Here is a 19,525-nt window from a genome sequence, read left to right on the forward strand (position 1 = left end):
AGAGAGAGCAAGAGGGAGCGAGAGAGAGAATGAGGGAGCGAGAGAAGAGACGAGAGAGCAGAGAGAGAGAGAGAGAGAGGGAGCGAGAGAGAGAAAGAGGGAGCGAGAGAGAGAGCAGAGAGAGGAGCGAGAGAGAAGAGAAGAGGGAGCGAAGAGAAAGAGGGAGCGAGAGAGAGAGGGAGCGAGAGAGAGAGGGAGGGAGAGAGAGAGAGAGGGAGGGAGCGAGAGAGAGAAGAGAGGAGTGAGAGAGAGAAAGAGGGAGCGAGAGAGAGAAAGAGGGAGCGAGAGAGAGAAAGAGGGAGCGAGAGAGAGAAAGAGGGAGCGAGAGAGAGAAAGAGGGAGCGAGAGAGAGAAGAGCGAGGGAGCGAGAGAGAGAAAGAGGAGCAGAGAGGAGAAAGAGGGAGCGAGAGAGAGAGAGGAGCGAGAGAAAGAGGGAGCGAGCGAGAGGAAAGAGGGAGCGAGAGAGAGAAAGAGGGAGGCGAGAGAGAGAAAGAGGGAGCGAGAGAGAGAAAGAGGGAGCGAGAGGAAAGAGGGAGCGAGAGAGAGAAAGAGGGAGCGAGAGAGAGAAGAGGAGCGAGAGAGAGAAGAGGGAGCGAGAGAGAGAAAGAGGGAGCGAGAGAGAAAGAGGGAGCGAGAGAAAGAGGGAGCGAGAGAGAGAGGAGCGAGAGAGAGAAAGAGGGAGCGAGAGAGAGAGAAAGAGAAGAGAGGAGCGAGAGAGAGAGAGAGCGAGGGAGCGAGAGAGAGAAAGAGGGAGCAAGAGAAAGGAAAGAGGGAGCGAGAGAAAGAGGGAGCGAGAGAGAGAAAGAGGGAGAGAGAGGCGAGAGAAAGAGGGAGCGAGAGAGAGAGGGAGCGAGAGAGAGAGGGAGGGAGAGAGAGAGAGGGTGGGGAGCGAGAGAGAGAAAGCGGGAGCGAGAGAGGAAGAGGGGAGCGAGAGAGAGAAAGAGGAGCGAGAGAGAGAAAGAGGGAGCGAGAGAGAGAAAGAGGGAGCGAGTAGAGAAAGAGGGAGCGAGAGAGAGAAGAGGGAGCGAGGAGAGAGAGGGAGCGAGAGAGAGGGAGCAGAGAGAGGGGAGGGGGAGCGAGAAAGAGAGAGGGAGGGAGAGCGGAGAGGGAGGGGAGCGAGAGATGAAGAGGAGCGAGAGAGAGAAAGAAGGGAGCGAGAGAGAGGGAAGAGGAGGGAGCGAGAGAGAGAGAGAGGGAGCGAGAGAGAGAGGGAGCGAGAGAGAGAAAGAGGGAGCGAGAGAGAGAGAGGAGCGAGAGAGAGAAAGAGGGAGCGAGAGAGAGAAAGAGGGAGCGAGAGAGAAAAGAGGGAGCGAGAGAGAGAAAGAGGGAGCGAGAGAGAGAAAGAGGGAGCGAGAGAGAGAAAGAGGGAGCGAGAGAGAGAAAGAGGAGCGAGAGAGAGAAAGAGGGAGCGAGAGAGAGAAGAGGGAGCGAGAAGAGAAAGAGGGAGCGAGAGAGAGAAAGAGGGAGCGAGAGAGAGGAGAGAGAAAGAGGGAGCGAGAGAGAGAGGGAGCGAGAGAGAGAAAGAGGGAGCGAGAGAGAGAAAGAGGGAGCGAGAGAGAGAAAGAGGGAGCGAGAGAGAGAAGAGGGAGAGAGAGAGAAAGAGGGAGCGAGAGAGAGAAAGAGGGAGCGAGAGAGAGAAAGAGGGAGCGAGAGAGAAGAGGAGCGAGAGGAGAAAGAGGGAGCGAGAGAGAAGAGGAGCGAGAGAGAGAAGAGGGAGCGAGGAGAGAGAGAGAGAGAAAGAGGAGCGAGGAGAGAAAGAGGGAGCGAGAGAGAGAAAGAGGGGAGCGAGAGAGAGAAAGAGGGAGCGAGAGAGAGAAAGAGGGAGCGAGAGAGGAAAGAGGGAGCGAGAGAGAGAAAGAGGGAGCGAGAGAGAGAAAGAGGGAGCGAGAGAGAGAAAGAGGGAGCGAGAGAGAGAAAGAGGGAGCGAGAGAGAGAGAAAGATGAGCGAGAGAGAGAAAGAGGGAGCGAGAGAGAGAAAGAGGGAGCGAGAGAAAGAGGAGGAGCGAGAGAGAAAGAGGGAGCGAGAGAGAGAGAAGAGGGAGCGAGCGAGAGAAAGAGGGAGCGAGAGAGAGAAGAGGGAGCGAGAGAGAGAAAGAGGGAGCGAGAGAGAGAAAGAGGAGCGAGAGAGAGAAAGAGGGAGCGAGAGAGAGAAGAGCGGAGCGAGAGAGAGAAAGAGGGAGCGAGAGAGAGAAAGAGGGAGGGGAGAGAGAGAAAGAGGGAGCGAGAGGGAGAAAGAGGGAGCGAGAGGAGCAAGAGGGAGCGAGAGAGAGAAAGAGGGAGCGAGAGAGAGAAAGAAGGAGCGAGAGAAAGAGGGAGCGGAGAGAGAGAAAGAGGGAGCGAGAGAGAGAAAGAGGGAGCGAGAGAGAGAAAGAGGGAGCGAGAGAGAGAAAGAGGGAGCGAGAGAAAGAGGAGAGCGAGAGAGAGAAAGAGGGAGCGAGAGAGAGAAAGAGGGAGCGAGAGAGAGAAAGAGGGAGCGAGAGAGAGAAAGAGGGAGCGAGAGAAAGAGGGAGCGAGAGAGTGAGAGGGAGCGAGAGAGAGAAAGAAGGAGCGAGAGAGGAGAAAGAGGGAGCGAGAGAAAGAGGGAGCGAGAGAGAGAAAGAGGGAGCGAGAGAGAGAAAGAGGGAGCGAGAGAGAGAAAGAGGGAGCGAGAGAGAGAAAGAGGGAGCGAAGAGAGAGAGGGAGCGAGAGAGAGAAGAGGGAGCGAGAGAAAGAGGGAGCGAGAGAGAGAAAGAGGGAGCGAGAGAGAGAAAGAGGGAGCGAGAGAAAGAGGGAGCGAAAGAAAGAGGGAGCGAGAGAAAGAGTGAGCGAGAGAGAGAGGGAGGGAGCGAGAGAGAGAGGGAGGGAGGGAGCGAGAGAAAGAGGGAGTGAGAGAGAGAAAGAGGAGCGAGAGAGAGAAAGAGGCAGCGAGAGAGAGAAAGAGGGAGCGAGAGAGAGAAAGAGAGAGAGAAAGAGGGAGCGAGAGAGAGAAAGAGGGAGCGAGAGGGAGAAAGAGGGAGCGAGAGGGAGAGAGAGCGAGAGGGAGAGAGAGCGAGAGAGAGAAAGAGGGAGAGAGAGAAAGAGGGAGCGAGAGAGAGAAAGAGGGAGAGAGAGAAAGAGGGAGCGAGAGAGAGAAAGAGGGAGCGAGAGAAAGAGGGAGCGGAGAGAAAGAGGGAGCGAGAGAAAGAGGGAGCGAGAGGGAGAAAGAGGGAGCGAGCGAGAGAATGAGGGAGCGAGAGAGAGAAAGAGGGAGCGAGAGAGAGAAAAAGAGGAGCGAGAGAGAGAAAGAGGGAGCGAGAGAGAGAAGAGGGAGCGAGAGAGAGAAAGAGGGAGCGAGAGAGAGAAAGAGGGAGCGAGAGAGAGAAAGAGGGAGCGAGAGAGAGAAAGAGGGAGCGAGAGAGAGAAAGAGGGAGCGAGAGGGAGAAAGAGGGAGCGAGAGAGAGAAAGAGGGAGCGAGAGGGAGAAAGAGGGAGCGAGAGAGAGAAAGAGGGAGCGAGAGGGGAGCAAGAGGGAGCGAGAGAGAGAAAGAGGGAGCGAGAGAAAGAGGGAGCGAGAGTGAGAGGGAGCGAGAGAGAGAGGGAGCGAGAGAGAGAAAGAGGGAGCGAGAGAGAGAGAGGGAGCGAGAGAAAGAGGGAGCGAGAGGGAGAGAAAGAGGGAGAGAGAGAGAACGAGGGAGCGAGAGAGAGAGAGAACGAGGGAGCGAGAGAGCGAAAGAGGGAGCGAGAGAGAAAGAGGGAGCAAGAGAAAGAGGGAGCGAGGGAGAGAGAGAGACCGAGAGAAGGACCGAGAGAATGACACAGGAATTATGTGAAACATCATCGCGTTGACAGTCCAGAGCTCTCCCCCTCGCCCCCCCTCCTCCCCTCCTGCCTCTGCCACTCACCCTGCCAGCGTAGTGAATGACGCAGAAGTCCGCCTTGTCTTTGAGGTGCCGGACCTTCTGCAACTTGGGGTGATTGCCCTGCTCCTGGACGAGCTTCTCCACAAAGGTCTTGTCCGTCGCCTTCGGGAACCAACATTCCTCGTCCAGGAGAGCCAGAATTCCGGGGGTGTTGGCCTGGGAGAGAGAGAGAGAGAGAGAGGAGTGAGAGAGAGGATTGTTGTGGGCGAGGCGTTTTCAGAACCCCAAAATGTATCATGGAGTTCAACCAACCTCCCCCTTTAACGTATTGTTGCTTTCGAAGCACAACGGCTTGTTCCCCAGGCGTGGGATTACAATTATGGACACGTGGGTTTTTAAACACAAAACAATGTTTATTCCACGAACTCAACTTAACCTCTTCAATAAACATTGGATCTCTTAACACCCCTTACTTCAAAGATAACTCGGAAAACATAATTCCTCAAAATGTTCCTTCAAACTTCCAAGAGACTGAACCCCTTTAAAACAGAATCACATCACGTCAAAGGCTTTGCTATTATGAGTTTAAATCGCCCAAATGATCCAGAGATGGTCTTTCCTCCCCGAACAGGCGCCGGAATGTGGCGACTAGGGGCTTTTCACAGAAACTTCGTTGAAGCCTACTTGTGACCAGCAGCGATTTTCATTTCATTTTCATTATGGCAGAGATCCAGCTCACTGCAAACACAGCCACTCCCAAGCTCTTTTCAAACTGCAAAACTAAACTGCAAAATGGCTGACCTGACCTCCGCTCCGCCCACTCTGCGACATCGCTGTTTCTTAAAAGGTGCATTGCTTAAACATCCGTGTCTTTCAGGTACTCTCGCATGACAGGAGCATTAGCGCGCAGTCCCAGGACGAAGTGCGATCGGCGAGGGACGGGATCGACTGAATCCAGCACCGTCGGGCGGCGTGCAATTCGAGTTCGGCCAGGGTCAAAGCCCAAACAAAGAACAAAGAAATGTACAGCACAGGAACAGGCCCTTCGGCCCTCCAAGCCCGTGCCGACCATGCTGCCCGACTAAACTACAATCTTCTACACTTCCTGGGTCCGTATCCCTCTATTCCCATCCTATTCATATATTTGTCAAGATGCCCCTTAAATGTCACTATCGTCCCTGCTTCCACCGCCTCCTCCGGCAGCGAGTTCCAGGCACCCCACTACTCTCTGTGTAAAAAAACTTGCCTCGTACATCTCCTCTAAACCTTGCCCCTCGCACCTTAAACCTATGCCCCCTAGTAATTGACCCCCTCTACCCCGGGGAAAAGCCTCTGACGATCCACTCTGTCTACGCCCCTCATAATTTTGTAGACCTCTATCAGGTCGCCCCTCAACCTCCGTCGTTCCAGTGAGAACAAACGAGTTTATTCAACCTCTCCTCCTCGCTAATGCCCTCCATGCCAGGCAACATCCTGGTAAATCTCTTCTGCACCCTCTCTGAAGCCTCCGCATCCTTCTGGTAGTGTGGCGACCAGAAGTGTGCGCGATATACTGTCACGGGATCGTCCCTTCAAGAAAGCTTTGGGTCTTATCACATGGCTTCAGTGATGTCATTGTGCGGGGGTGGAGCTGGGCTGTGGCTCTGAGAGTTTTTACTTTCGCTTTTGGGTTTTTGGACTGCTTCTGAACTGCGCGGGTTAAATGAAGGGTCTCTCATTTCAAAAGCCGTTTGTAGACGGCTTGTTAACTTAGAGATAATCACTCGCTGGGAGGAAATCAAACCTGCCGTTCGAAAAGATGAACAGAGTATCAATAGCAAGTAAGAATACCGTGTGCTGGGACACACCTTGGAAAAGGGGTTTCTGGTTTTACTTGGATTTTGTTATTGAATTGGAACAGTTAAGGGGGGGAATTCATTAAGGGTTATACATAATTACTGTCGCTGTTTGGGGTATTTATTGTTGTAGTTAAAAATTATTTAATTATTCAATTATTGTTGAACATCTTAACAATGATCAACACCAATAGAGAATACAGTACTCTACAAGTAACCTTAATCTTTTATTGCAACGTCCATAAGACAAAAAAAACCTTTTTAACACCAAGGTCAGGTTACATTCACGACCCGAGAGCAGTCAGCACTTTGAAGTCACCCAGACGATCTGGAGTTCGCCTTTCGTTTGCAGAGAGAGATCCGCGCTTTGTCTGAAGCCAGCCAGCTCTCAAAACAAAACGAAAACACACCCTGTAGCAAGCAGCCTAAAACGAAAGTAAAAAGCTGACAGACCCCCATTTCGTCAACACCCCCCCCCCCATTTCGTCAACACCCCCCCCCACACATTTCGTCAACACCCCCCCCCACATTTCGTCAACACCACCCCCACATTTCGTCAACACCCCCCACCCATTTCGTCAACACCCCCCACCCCCCAATTTCGTCAACACCCCCACCCCATTTCGTCAACACCCCCCCACATTTCGTCAACACCCCCCCACATTTCGTCAACACCCTATTTCGTCAACACCCCCACCCCCATTTTGTCAACACCCCACCCCATTTCGTCAACACCCCCCCATTTCGTCAACACCCCCCCTCCCCATTTCGTCAACACCCCCCCCCCATTTCGTCAACACCGCCCATTTTGTCAACCCCCCCCATTTCGTCAACCCCCCCCATTTCGTCAACACACACCCCCATTTCGTCAACACCCCCCCCCCCATTTCGTCAACACCCCCCCATTTCGTCAACACCCCCCCCCATTTCGTCAACACCCCCCCCCACATTTTGTCAACACCCCCCATTTCGTCAACACCCCCCCCACATTTCGTCAACACCCCCCACCCATTTCGTCAACACCCCCCCCAATTTCGTCAACACCCCCTCCCCATTTCGTCAACACCCCCCCCATTTTGTCAACCCCCCGCATTTCGTCAACACACCCCCCCATTTCGTCAACACCCCCCCCATTTCGTCAACACCCACCCATTTCGTCAACACCCCCCCCATTTCGTCAACACCCCCCCAATTTCGTCAACACCCCCTCCATTTCGTCAACACCCCCCCCCCATTTCGTCAACACCCCCACCCCATTTCGTCAACCCCCCCCCATTTCGTCAACACACCCCCCATTTCGTCAACACCCCCCCCATTTCGTCAACACCCCCCCATTTCGTCAACACCCCCTCCATTTCGTCAACACACCCCCCACTTCGTCAACACCCCCCCATTTCGTCAACACCCCCACCCCATTTCGTCAACTCCTCCCCATTTCGTCAACACCCCCCATTTCGTCAACACCCCCCCCATTTCGTCAACACCACCCCCACATTTCGTCAACACCCCCACCCATTTCGTCAACACCCCCCCCCAATTTCGTCAACACCCCCACCCCATTTCGTCAAACACCCCCCAATTTCGTCAACAACCCCCCCATTTCGTCAACACCCCCCCATTTCGTCAACACCCCCACCCCATTTCGTCAACACCCCCCCATTTCGTCAACACCCCCTCCCCATTTCATCAACACCCCCCCCATTCGTCAACACCCCCCCCCAATTCGTCAAACACCCCCCCCATTTAGTCAACACCCCCCCCATTTCGTCAACACCCCCCCCATTTCGTCAACACCCCCCCCATTTCGTCAACACCCCCTCCCCATTTCGTCAACACCCCCCCCCATTTTCGTCAACAACCCCCCCATTTCGTCAACACCCCCTCCATTTTGTCAACACCCCCTCCATTTCGTCAACACCCCACCATTTCGTCAACACCCCCCCCATTTCGTCAACACCCCCATTTTGTCAACCCCCCCATTTCGTCAACACCCCCCCCCCATTTCATCAACACCCCCCCCCATTTCATCAAGACCCCCTCCCCATTTCGTCAACACCCCCCCCATTTCGTCAACACCCCCCCCCATTTTGTCAACACCCCCCCCATTTCGTCAAACACCCCCCCATTTCGTCAACACCCCCCCATTTCGTCAACACCCCCCCCATTTCGTCAACACCCCCCCCCCCCATTTCGTCAACACCCCCTCCCCATTTCGTCAACGCCCCCCCATTTCGTGAAGGTACTGTCTCACACGAGTGTGTTTTGTAGCCATCTGGGACGGCCACTTACAACAAGAGACATGGCCGGTCGCAAAGCATAATGGGAAAAGTGGACAATGCGAGGTTCAGGCAGGCTCAGAGCCTGGATGTATATTTGTGAGCGAGGAACCCAGACGGTATCGAAATCCCACGGCCGGTTAGCATTTTAATGGGCCCATCCCCGTCAGACAAAGGATTGATACTCGAGCGACCGATACAAGTCCAGAGTAAATTTGCAGATGACACTAAAGTCGGTGGAGTTGTGGACAGTGCGGAAGGATGTTACAAGTTACAGAGGGACATAGATAAGCTGCAGAGCTGGGCTGAGAGGTGGCAAATGCAGTTTAACGCAGAAAAGTGTGAGGTGATTCATTTTGGAAGGAATAGCAGGAAGACAGAGTACTGGGCTAATGGTAAGATTCTTGGCAGTGTGGATGAGCAGAGAGATCTGGGTGTCCATGTACAGAGATCCCTGAAAGTTGCCACCCAGGTTGAGACGGTTGTTAAGAAGGCGTACGGTGTGTTAGCTTTTATTGGTAGTGGGATTGAGTTTCGGAGCCATGAGGTCATGTTGCAGCTGTACAAAACTCTGGTGCGGCCGCATTTGGAGAATTGCGTGCAATTCTGGTCGCCGGCATTATAGGAAGGACGTGGAAGCTTTGGAAAGGGTGCAGAGGAGATTTACCAGAATGTTGCCTGGTATGGAGGGAAGATCTTATGAGGAAAGGCTGAGGGACTTGAGGCTGTTTTCGTTAGAGAGAAGAAGGTTAAGAGGTGACTTAATTGAGGCATACAAGGTGATCAGAGGATTGGATAGGGTGGACAGTGAGAGCCTTTTTCCTCGGATGGTGATGTCTAGCACGAGGGGACATCGCTTTACATTGAGGGGAGGATAGATATAAGACAGATGTCAGAGGTAGGGTCTTTACTCAGAGAGTAGTAAGGGTGTGGAATGCCCTGCCTGCAACAGTAGTGGACTTCGCCAACACTAAGGGCATTTAAATGGTCATTGGATAGACATATGGACGACAAGGGAATAGTGTAGATGGGCTTTAGAGTGGTTTCACAGGTCGGCGCAACATCGAGACTGAAGGACCTGTACTGCGCTGTAATGTTCTATGTTCTAACCCTAACCCTAACCCTAAGGGCATTCAGATGGTTATTGGATAGACATGTGGACGATAAGGGAATAGTGTAGATGGGCTTTAGAGTGGTTTCACAGGTCGGCGCAACATCGAGGGCCGAAGGGGCCTGTACTGCGCTGTAATGTTCTATGTTCTAACCCTAACCCTAACCCTAAGGGCATTCAGATGGTCATTGGATAGACATATGGACGATAAGGGAAGAGTGTAGATGGGCTTTAGAGTGGTTTCACAGGTCGGCGCAACATCGAGGGCCGAAGGGCCTGTACTGCGCTGTAATGTTCTATGTTCTAACCCTAACCCTAACCCTAAGGGCATTCAGATGGTCATTGGATAGACATGTGGACGATAAGGGAATAGTGTAGATGGGCTTTAGAGTGGTTTCACAGGTCGGCGCAACATCGAGGGCCGAAGGGCCTGTTACTGCGCTGTAATGTTCTATGTTCAGACCCTAACCCTAACCCTAAGGGCATTCAGATGGTCATTGGATAGACATGTGGACGATAAGGGAATAGTGTAGATGGGCTTTAGAGCGGTTTCACAGGGTCGGCGCAACATCGAGGGGCCGAATGGCGGCCTGGGACTGCGCTGTGATGTTCTATGATCCAATCCTAGACATTTCCCCCAAGGATAAAAAAACCACCCTCTGTCCTGAGCCGGCGTCTGACGTTAAGTACAGGTTGACATAGTTGTTAGGTGTAGTTTAACTAGTAGTGTTTGTGTTGCGTGATTAATTGTGTGTAAATAAAGTACCCTTGGCCTTTCCCCCTCCCCGCCCCCCCCTTCCCCCCTCCCCCCCCCCCCGCTAGATCCCCGTCTAGCTTTTTTGCTCCCCCCCCCCCCCCCCATATCCCTCCCGTAAGTCAGCTGACACCTGCTGACCCCGACTTCCCCCCGCCATCCCTCTGACCCCCCCCCCCCCCCCCCCCCCCCACCCGCCGTGTGGGAATCTCCCAATCAATGTACATTCCTTCGTTCCCCCTTCCCGCCTTCCTTGCGGCCCGCGGGAAAATATCCCCGCGCTTTCCAAAGCCCCCCCCCCATGGCGCAGATCCTGTCGCGGCCTTGTCCCTCTCCCCCAGCCCGTACCATCCTTTCCAGCGCCTGGTTGACCCCCCCCCTCCCCTATGGGCAACACCCGTCATCCTTCGCCCCTCAGACCCCCCCCCCCCCCCCCCCCCCCGACACAAACCCTCAATTAGAGTCCAGCTGTTCAGCGAGTACAAAGGCCCACGCCTCTCCGGGCGTCTCGAAGCAGCGGCGCTGGCCGTTACGTGCGACCCACAGTCGCGCTGGCTGCGGCGTTTCCAAATCTCACCCCTTTCCCGGTTGGAGCAGCACCGCCATGGCCCGGTTGAAACCCCCCGCTCCCCGCGTAGCGACCTCCGCGCTCCAGTCCGGGTAGCTTCTGATCTCCGCGTTGTCCCACTTGCTACTCCGCTCCCTCTTGGCCCATTTCAGGACGCCCCCCTCCCTGTCCGTACGCCGGCGAGATCTCACCGCCATCGCGGCTCGTCTGCCTCCGGCTTCCCTCGCCACCGTCTCCTTGCGCAGCTCCTCGAAGCAGCGCTTGATGAACTCTTTCATCTCCTCTCTGTCCCGCGGGGCGCCGCCATTTTGCTTTTTTTCTTGATCACGAGCATCCAGGAACTCGGTTGAACAATACCAGAAGGGGAGGGCCCCAAACGCTCATCGGAAACAAAATGACAAACAGTTGCAGGTCAGGTGAGCGCCACGGTACATTTCCAAGGAAGAGGGTCGTGGTGGTCGGAGGCCAATCATCTCCGCTCCGGGGACATCCCTGGGGGGCCGTGTCCTAGGCCCCCAGCCATCAGCTGCTTCATCGATGACCGCTTCTCCGTCGTGGGGTCGGGAATGCTCGCGGACGGACCGACGCTCGGCGGCAGCGCGCGGCTCCTCGGGTGACGAGGCCGTCCGCGTCCAAACGCGGCAAGACCCGGACCACGTCCGGGCCCGGGGCTGGCAAGTGGCGAAGTTGCTTTCGCCCCCACACACACGGGTGCCACCTGCGACGAGAGACGATGTACCCGTACAATGGCAACCACCCTCAATCCCCCACGAATCCCCCGCATCCCTGGGGGTTACCATCGATGAGAAACTGAGCTGGAGCCGGCCGTATAAATCCTGCGGCGACCAGAGCAGGTCAGAGGCCGGGAACCCCTGCAGAGAGTAACTCACCTCCTGACCCCCCCCCCTGACCCCCCACCCACCCACCCCCCAAAGCCTGTCCGCCACCCATACGGACACCAGTCAGGCGTGTTACGGAGAGTCTCCACTCGCAGCGGCTCCCGACGACGCTCGGGAAGCTCGACACCATCCCGGACGAGCCCCCGTCCCGCACGATCGAGAGGCTGAGACCCCCACACCCGCCCCCCGCCCGCCCCGCCCTCGACACCCGCTCCCTCCACCCCCCCCCCCCCCCCCCGACGCACAGCGGCAGGCGTGCGCGCCGTCAACAAGGCGCTCCGCAGTCCACTCGCTCCTCAGAGAGCGGCCTCCAAACCCACCACATCTACCCCCTGGAGGGGCAGCAGACGCACGACTACTCACAGGTCGCTCGATGAGGTCGATGCAGGGTTGAAGGTCAAGACCGAAGTCGATGAAGTTCCACTCGATGCCTTCCCTCTGGTACTCCTCCTGCTCCAGCACGAACATGGTGTGGTTGAACAGCTGCTGGAGTTTCTCGTTGGTGTAGTTGATGCACAGTTGCTCAAAGGAGTTCAACTGCGAAACGGCGAGAGGCGAGAGAGCAGAAACAGAGCACGCAGAGAGAGAGAGAGAGTGAGCGCAGAGAGAACAAAAAGAGAGGGTTAGAGAGATCGCAAAGAGAGTGCGCAGAGAGAGGGAGCGCAGAGAGAGAGAGCGCAGAGAGAGAGAGCGCAGAGAGAGAGAGCGCAGAGAGAGGGAGCGCAGCGAGAGAGAGCGCAGCGAGAGAGAGCGCAGAGAGAGAGCACAGCAAGAGAGAGCGCAGCGAGAGAGAGGGAGCGCAGAGAGAGAGCGCAGAGAGAGAGAGCGCAGAGAGAGCGCAGAGAGAGAGAGCGCAGAGAGAGTGAGCGCAGAGAGAGCGAGCGCAGAGAGTGAGCGCAGAGAGAGAGCGCAGAGAGAGAGCGCAGAGAGAGAGAGCGCAGAGAGAGAGAGCGCAGAGAGAGAGCGCAGCGAGAGAGAGCGCAGAGAGAGAGAGCGCAGAGAGAGAGAGCGGAGAGAGAGAGCGCAGCGAGAGAGCGCAGAGAGAGAGAGAGAACGCAGAGAGAGTGAGCGCAGAGAGAGAGCGCAGCGAGAGAGCGCAGAGAGAGAGAGAGCGCAGAGAGAGGGAGCGCAGAGAGAGGGAGCGCAGAGAGAGAGAGCGCAGAGAGAGTGAGCGCAGAGAGTGAGCGCAGAGAGAGAGCGCAGAGAGAGAGCGCAGAGAGAGTGAGCGCAGAGAGAGTGAGCGCAGAGAGAGTGAGCGCAGAGAGAGAGAGAGCGCAGAGAGAGAGAGCGCAGAGAGAGCGCAGAGAGAGAGAGCGCAGAGAGAGTGAGCGCAGAGAGAGAGAGCGCAGAGAGAGTGAGCGCAGAGAGAGAGAGCGCAGAGAGAGAGAGCGCAGAGAGAGCGCAGCGAGAGAGCGCAGAGAGAGAGAGCGCAGAGAGAGAGAGCGCAGAGAGAGAGAGCGCAGAGAGAGTGAGCGCAGAGAGAGAGAGCGCAGAGAGAGAGAGCGCAGAGAGAGAGAGCGCAGAGAGAGAGAGCGCAGAGAGAGAGAGCGCAGAGAGAGAGAGCGCAGAGAGAGAGAGCGCAGAGTGAGAGAGCGCAGAGTGAGAGAGCGCAGAGTGAGAGAGCGCAGAGTGAGAGTGCAGAGAGAGAGAAAGAGCGCAGAGAGAGGGAGAGAGAGAGAGAGAGCGCAGAGAGAGAGAGAGAGAGAGAAAGCAGAGAGAGCCAGAGAGAGAGAGAGAGAGAGAGCAGAGAGAGAGAGAGAGAGAGAAAGCAGAGAGAGCCAGAGAGAGAGGGAGAGCAGAGAGAGAGAAAGCAGAGAGAGCCAGAGAGAGAGTGCAGAGAGAGAGAGGGGGGTGAAGAGAGTGAGTGAGAAGGAAAGAGAGTGAAAGAGCAGAGATGGAGAGCAGAGATGGAGAGAGACAGGGAGGGAAAGAAAGAGAAAGAGAGACAGCGAAAGTGAGAGCAGAGAGTGACAGAGAGAGAGAGAGAGAGGGGGGACATCAACTCAATGAATTTCTGAACATCCACAAAACAGCCTCTGCACCCTTTAATATCGCACCCAGTCTAATCCCACTCTCCCCTCACTCCCCGCACCCTTTAATATCCCACCCAGTCTAATCCCACTCTCCCCCTCACTCCCCGCACCCTTTAATATCCCACCCAGTCTAATCCCACTCTCCCCTCACTCCCCGCACCCTTTAATATCCCACCCAGTCTAATCCCACTCTGCCCTCACTCCCCGCACCCTTTAATATCCCACCCAGTCTAATCCCACTCTCCCCTCACTCCCCGCACCCTTTAATATCCCACCCAGTCTAATCCCACTCTGCCCTCACTCCCCGCACCCTTTAATATCCCACCCAGTCTAATCCCACTCTGCCCTCACTCCCCGCACCCTTTAATATCCCACCCAGTCTAATCCCACTCTCCCCTCACTCCCCGCACCCTTTAATATCGCACCCAGTCTAATCCCACTCTCCCCTCACTCCCCGCACCCTTTAATATCCCACCCAGTCTAATCCCACTCTCCCCTCACTCCCCGCACCCTTTAATATCCCACCCAGTCTAATCCCACTCTCCCTCTCACTCCCCACACCCTTTAATATCCCACCCAGTCTAATCACACTCTCCCCCTCACTCCTCACACACTTTAATATCCCACCCAGTCTAATCCCACTCTCCCCTCACTCCCCGCACCCTTTAATATCCCACCCAGTCTAATCCCACTCTCCCCCTCACTCCCCGCACCCTTTAATATCCCACCCAGTCTAATCCCACTCTCCCCTCACTCCCCGCAACCTTTAATATCGCACCCAGTCTAATCCCACTCTCCCCCTCACTCCCCGCACCCTTTAATATCCCACCCAGTCTAATCCCACTCTCTTCTCACTCCCCGCACCCTTAATATCCCACCCAGTCTAATCCCACTCTCCCCTCACTCCCCGCACCCTTTAATATCCCACCCAGTCTAATCACACTCTCCCCGTCACTCCCCACACCCTTTAATATCCCACCCAGTCTAATCCCACTCTCCCCTCACTCCCCGCACCCTTTAATATCCCACCCAGTCTAATCCCACTCTCCCCTCACTCCCCGCACCCTTTAATATCCCACCCAGTCTAATCCCACTCTCCCCTCACTCCCCGCACCCTTTAATATCCCACCCAGTCTAATCCCACTCTCCCCGTCACTCCCCACACCCTTTAATATCCCACCCTGTCTAATCCCACTCCCCCCTCACTCCCCGCACCCTTTAATATCCCACCCAGTCTAATCCCTCTCTCCCCCTCACTCCCCGCACCCTTTAATATCCCACCCAGTCTAATCCCACTCTCCCCCTCACTCCCCGCACCCTTTAATATTCCACCCAGTCTAATCCCACTCTCCCCCTCACTCCCCGCACCCGTTAATATCCCACCCAGTCTAATCCCACACTCCCCGCACCCTTTCATATCCCACCCAGTCTAATCCCACTCTCCCCTCACTCCCCGCACCCTTTAATATCCCACCCAGTATAATCCCACTCTCCCCCTCACTCCCCGCACCCTTTAATATCCCACCCAGTCTAATCCCACTCTCCCCTCACTCCCCGCACCCTTTAATATCCCACCCAGTCTAATCCCACTCTCCCCCTCACTCCCCGCACCCTTTAATATCCCACCCAGTCTAATCCCACTCTCCCCTCACTCCCCGCACCCTTTAATATCCCACCCAGTCTAATCCCGCTCTCCCCCTCACTCCCCGCACACTTTAATATCCCACTCAATCTAATCCCACTCTCCCCTCACTTCCCGCACCCTTTAATATCCCACCCAGTCTAATCCCACTCTCCCCCTCACTTCCCGCACCCTTTAATATCCCACCCAGTCTAATCCCACTCTCCCCTCACTCCCCACACCCTTTAATATCCCACCCAGTCTAATCCCACTCTCCCCCTCACTCCCCGTACCCTTTAATATCCCACCCAGTCCAATCCCACTCTCCCCCTCACTCCCCATACCCTTTAATATCCCACCCAGTCTAATCCCACTCTCCCCCTCACTCCCCGCACCCTTTAATATCCCACCCAGTCTAATCTCACTCTCCCCCTCACTCCCCACACCCTTTAATATCCCACCCAGTCTAATCCCACTCTCCCCTCACCCTTTAATATCCCACCCAGTCCAATCCCACTCTCCCCTCACTCCCCACACCCTTTAATATCCCACCCAGTATAATCCCACTCTCCCCCTCACTCCCCACACCCTTTAATACCCCACCCAGTCTAATCCCACTCTCCCCCTCACTCCCCGCACCCTTTAATATCCCACCCAGTCTAATCTCACTCTCCCCCTCACTCCCCACACCCTTTAATACCCCACCCAGTCTAATCCCACTCTCCCCCTCACTCCCCACACCCTTTAATATCCCACCCAGTCTAATCCCACTCTCCCCTCACTCCCCGCACCCTTTAATATCCCACCCAGTATAATCCCACTCTCCCCCTCACTCCCCGCACCCTTTAATATCCCACCCAGTCCAATCCCACTCTCCCCTCACTCCCCGCACCCTTTAATATCCCGCCCAGTCTAATCCCACTCTCCCCTCACTCCCCGCACCCTTTAATATCCCACCCAGTCTAATCCCACTCTCCCCCTCACTCCCCGCACCCTTTAATATCCCACCCAGTCTAATCCCACTCTCCCCTCACTCCCCACACCCTTTAATATCCCACCCAGTCTAATCCCACACTCCCCTCACTCCCCGCACCCTTTAATATCCCACCCAGTCTAATCCCACTCTCCCCTCACTCCCCGCACCCTTTAATATCCCACACAGTCTTATCCCACTCTCCCCCTCACTCCCCGCACCCTTTAATATCCCACCCAGTCTAATCCCACTCTCCTCCTCACTCCCCGCACCCTTTAATATCCCACCCAGTCTAATCCCACTCTCCCCTCACTCCCCGCACCCTTTAATATCCCACCCAGTCTAATCTCACTCTCCCCCTCACTCCCCGCACCCTTTAATATCCCACCCAGTCTAATCCCACTCTCCCCCTCACTCCCCGCACCCTTTAATATCCCACCGAGTCAAATCCCACTCTCCCCCTCACTCCCCACACCCTTAAATATCCCACACAGTCGAATCCCACTCTCCCCGCACCCTTTAATATCCCACCCAGTCTAATCCCACTCTCCCCTCACTCCCCGCACCCTTTAATATCCCACCCAGTCTAATCCCACTCTCCCCCTCACTCCCCGCACCCTTTAATATCCCACCCAGTATAATCCCACTCTCCCCCTCACTCCCCGCACCCCTTAATATCCCACCCAGTCTAATCCCACTCTCCCTCTCACTCCCCGCACCCTTTAATATCACACCAGATCTAATCCCACTCTCCCCCTCACTCCCCACACCCTTTAATATCCCACCCTGTCTAATCCCCCTCTCCCCGCACCCTTTAATATCCCACCCAGTCTAATCTCACTCTCCCCCTCACTCCCCGCACCCTTTAATATCCCACCCAGTCTAATCCCACTCTCCCCCTCACTCCCCGCACCCTTTAATATCCCACCCAGTCTAATCCCCTTCTCCCCTCACCCTTTAATATCCCACCCAGTCTAATCCCACTCTCCCCTCACTCCCCGCACCCTTTAATATCCCACCCAGTCTAATCCCACTCTGCCCTCACTCCCCACACCCTTTAATATCCCACCCAGTCTAATCCCACTCTCCCCTCACTCCCCGCACCCTTTAATATCCCACCCAGTCTAATCCCACTCTCCCCCTCACTCCCCGCACCCTTTAATATCCCACCCAGTCTAATCCCACTCTCCCCATCACTCCCCACACCCTTTAATATCCCACCCAGTCTAATCCCACTCTCCCCCTCACTCTTTAATATCCCACCCAGCCTAATCCCACTCTCCCTTCACCCTTTAATATCCCACCCAGTCTAATCCCACTCTCCCCCTCACTCCCCGCACCCTTTAATATCCCACCCAGTCTAATCCCCTTCTCCCCTCACTCCCCGCACACTTTAATATCCCACCCAGTCTAATCCCACTCTCCCCTCACTCCCCGCACCCTTTAATATCCCACCCAGTCTAATCCCACTCTCCCCCTCACCCCCCACACCCTTTAATATCCCACCCAGTCTAATCCCACTCTCCCCTCACTCCCCGCACCCTTTAATATCCCACCCAGTCAAATCCCACTCTCCCCCTCACTCCCCGCACCCTTTAATATCCCACCCAGTTTAATCCCACTCTCCCCCTCACTCCCCACACCCTTTAATATCCCACCCAGTCTAATCCCACTCTCGCCTCACTCCCCGCACCCTTTAATATCCCACCCAGTCTAATCCCACTCTCCCCCTCACTCCCCACACCCTTTAATATCCCACCCAGTTTAATCCCACTCTCCCCTCACTCCCCACACCCTTTAATATCCCACCCAGTCTAATCCCACTCTCCCCTCACTCCCCGCACCCTTTAATATCCCACCCAGTCTAATCCCACTCTCCCCCTCACTCCCCACACCCTTTAATATCCCACCCAGTCTAATCCCACTCTCCCCTCACTCCCCGCACCCTTTAATATCCCACCCAGTCTAATCCCACTCTCCCCCTCACTCCCCACACCCTTTAATATCCCACCCAGTCTAATCCCACTCTCCCCCTCACTCCCCGCATCCTTTAATATCCCACCCAGTCTAATCCCACTCTCCCCTCACTCCCCACACCCTTTAATATCCCACCCAGTTTAATCCCAGTCTCCCCCTCACTCCCCGCACCCTTTAATATCCCACCCAGTCTAATCCCACTCTCCCCCTCCCTTTAATATCCCACCCAGTCTAATCCCACTCTCCCCCTCACTCCCCACACCCTTTAATATCCCACCCAGTCGAATCCCACTCTCCCCTCACTCCCCGCACCCTTTAATATCCCACTCAGTCTAATCCCACTCTCCCCTCACTCCCCGCACCCTTTAATATCCCACCCAGTCTAATCCCACTCTCCCCCCTCACTCCCCGCACCCTTTAATATCCCACCCAGTCTAATCCCACTCTCCCCCTCACTCCCCGCACCCTTTAATATCCCACCCAGTCTAATCCCACTCTCCCCTCACTCCCCACACCCTTTAATACCCCACCCAGTCTAATCCCACTCTCCCCTCACTCCCCACACACTTTAATATCCCACCCAGTCTAATCCCACTCTCCCCTCACTCCCCACACCCTTTAATATCCCACCCAGTCTAATCCCACTCTCCCCGCACCCTTTAATATCCCACCCAGTCTAATCCCACTCTCCCCTCACTCCCCACACCCTTTAATATCCCACCCAGTCGAATCCCATTCTCCCTTCACTCCCCACACCCTTTAATATCCCACCCACTCTAATCCCACTCTCCCACTCAATCCCCACACCCTTTAATATCCCACCCAGTCTTATCCCACTCTCCCCCTCACTCCCCGCACCCTTTAATATCCCACCCAGTCTAATCCCACTCTCCCCTCACTCGCCGCACCCTTTAATATCCCACCCAGTCTAATCCCACTCTCCCCCTCACTCCCCGCACCCTTTAATATCCCACCCAGTCTAATCCCACTCTCCCCCTCACTCCCCGCACCCTTTAATATCCCACCCAGTCGAATCCCATTCTCCCTTCACTCCCCACACCCTTTAATATCCCACCCAGTCTAATCCCACTCTCCCCTCACTCCCCGCACCCTTTAATATCCCACCCAGTCTAATCCCACTCTCCCCCTCACTCCCCACACCCTTTAATATCCCACCCAGTCTAATCCCACTCTCCCCCTCACTCCCCGCACCCTTTAATATCCCACCCAGTCTAATCCCACTCCCCCCTCACTCCCCCCACCCTTTAATATCCCACCCAGTCTAATCCCACTCTCCCCTCACCACCCGCACCCTTTAATATCCCACCCAGTCTAATCCCACTCTCCCCCTCACTCCCCGCACCCTTTAATATCCCACCCAGTCTAATCCCACTCTCCCCTCACTCCCCACACCCTTTAATATCCCACCCAGTCTAATCCCACTCTCTCCTCACTCCCCGCACCCTTTAATATCCCACCCAGTCTAATCCCACTCTCCCCCTCACTCCCCGCACCCTTTAATATCCCACCCAGTCTAATCCCACTCTCCCCCTCACTCCCCGCACCCTTTAATATCCCACCCAGTCTAATCCCACTCTCCCCCTCACTCCCAGCACCCTTTAATATCCCACCCAGTCTAATCCCACTCTCCCCTCACTCCC

The 19,525-nt window shown here is 55.5% G+C and overlaps 1 protein-coding gene across 1 annotated transcript in view; it reads right to left on the reverse strand.

Moving 5' to 3' along the window:
* Nucleotides 1-19,525, reverse strand: part of LOC140399683 (myosin-11-like) — a 138,204-nt gene that overhangs the window by 57,207 nt on the left and 61,472 nt on the right. The window contains exons 6-7 of the mRNA XM_072489227.1: nt 11,624-11,797; nt 3,860-4,033 (exon numbers count right to left, since the gene is read on the reverse strand). Of these exons, the coding sequence (XP_072345328.1) occupies nt 3,860-4,033; nt 11,624-11,797 (348 nt within the window). The remainder of the gene's footprint in view (nt 1-3,859; nt 4,034-11,623; nt 11,798-19,525) is intronic.

Source organism: Scyliorhinus torazame, chromosome 23 (genome assembly GCF_047496885.1).
Source record: "Scyliorhinus torazame isolate Kashiwa2021f chromosome 23, sScyTor2.1, whole genome shotgun sequence".
NCBI lineage: Eukaryota > Metazoa > Chordata > Chondrichthyes > Carcharhiniformes > Scyliorhinidae > Scyliorhinus > Scyliorhinus torazame.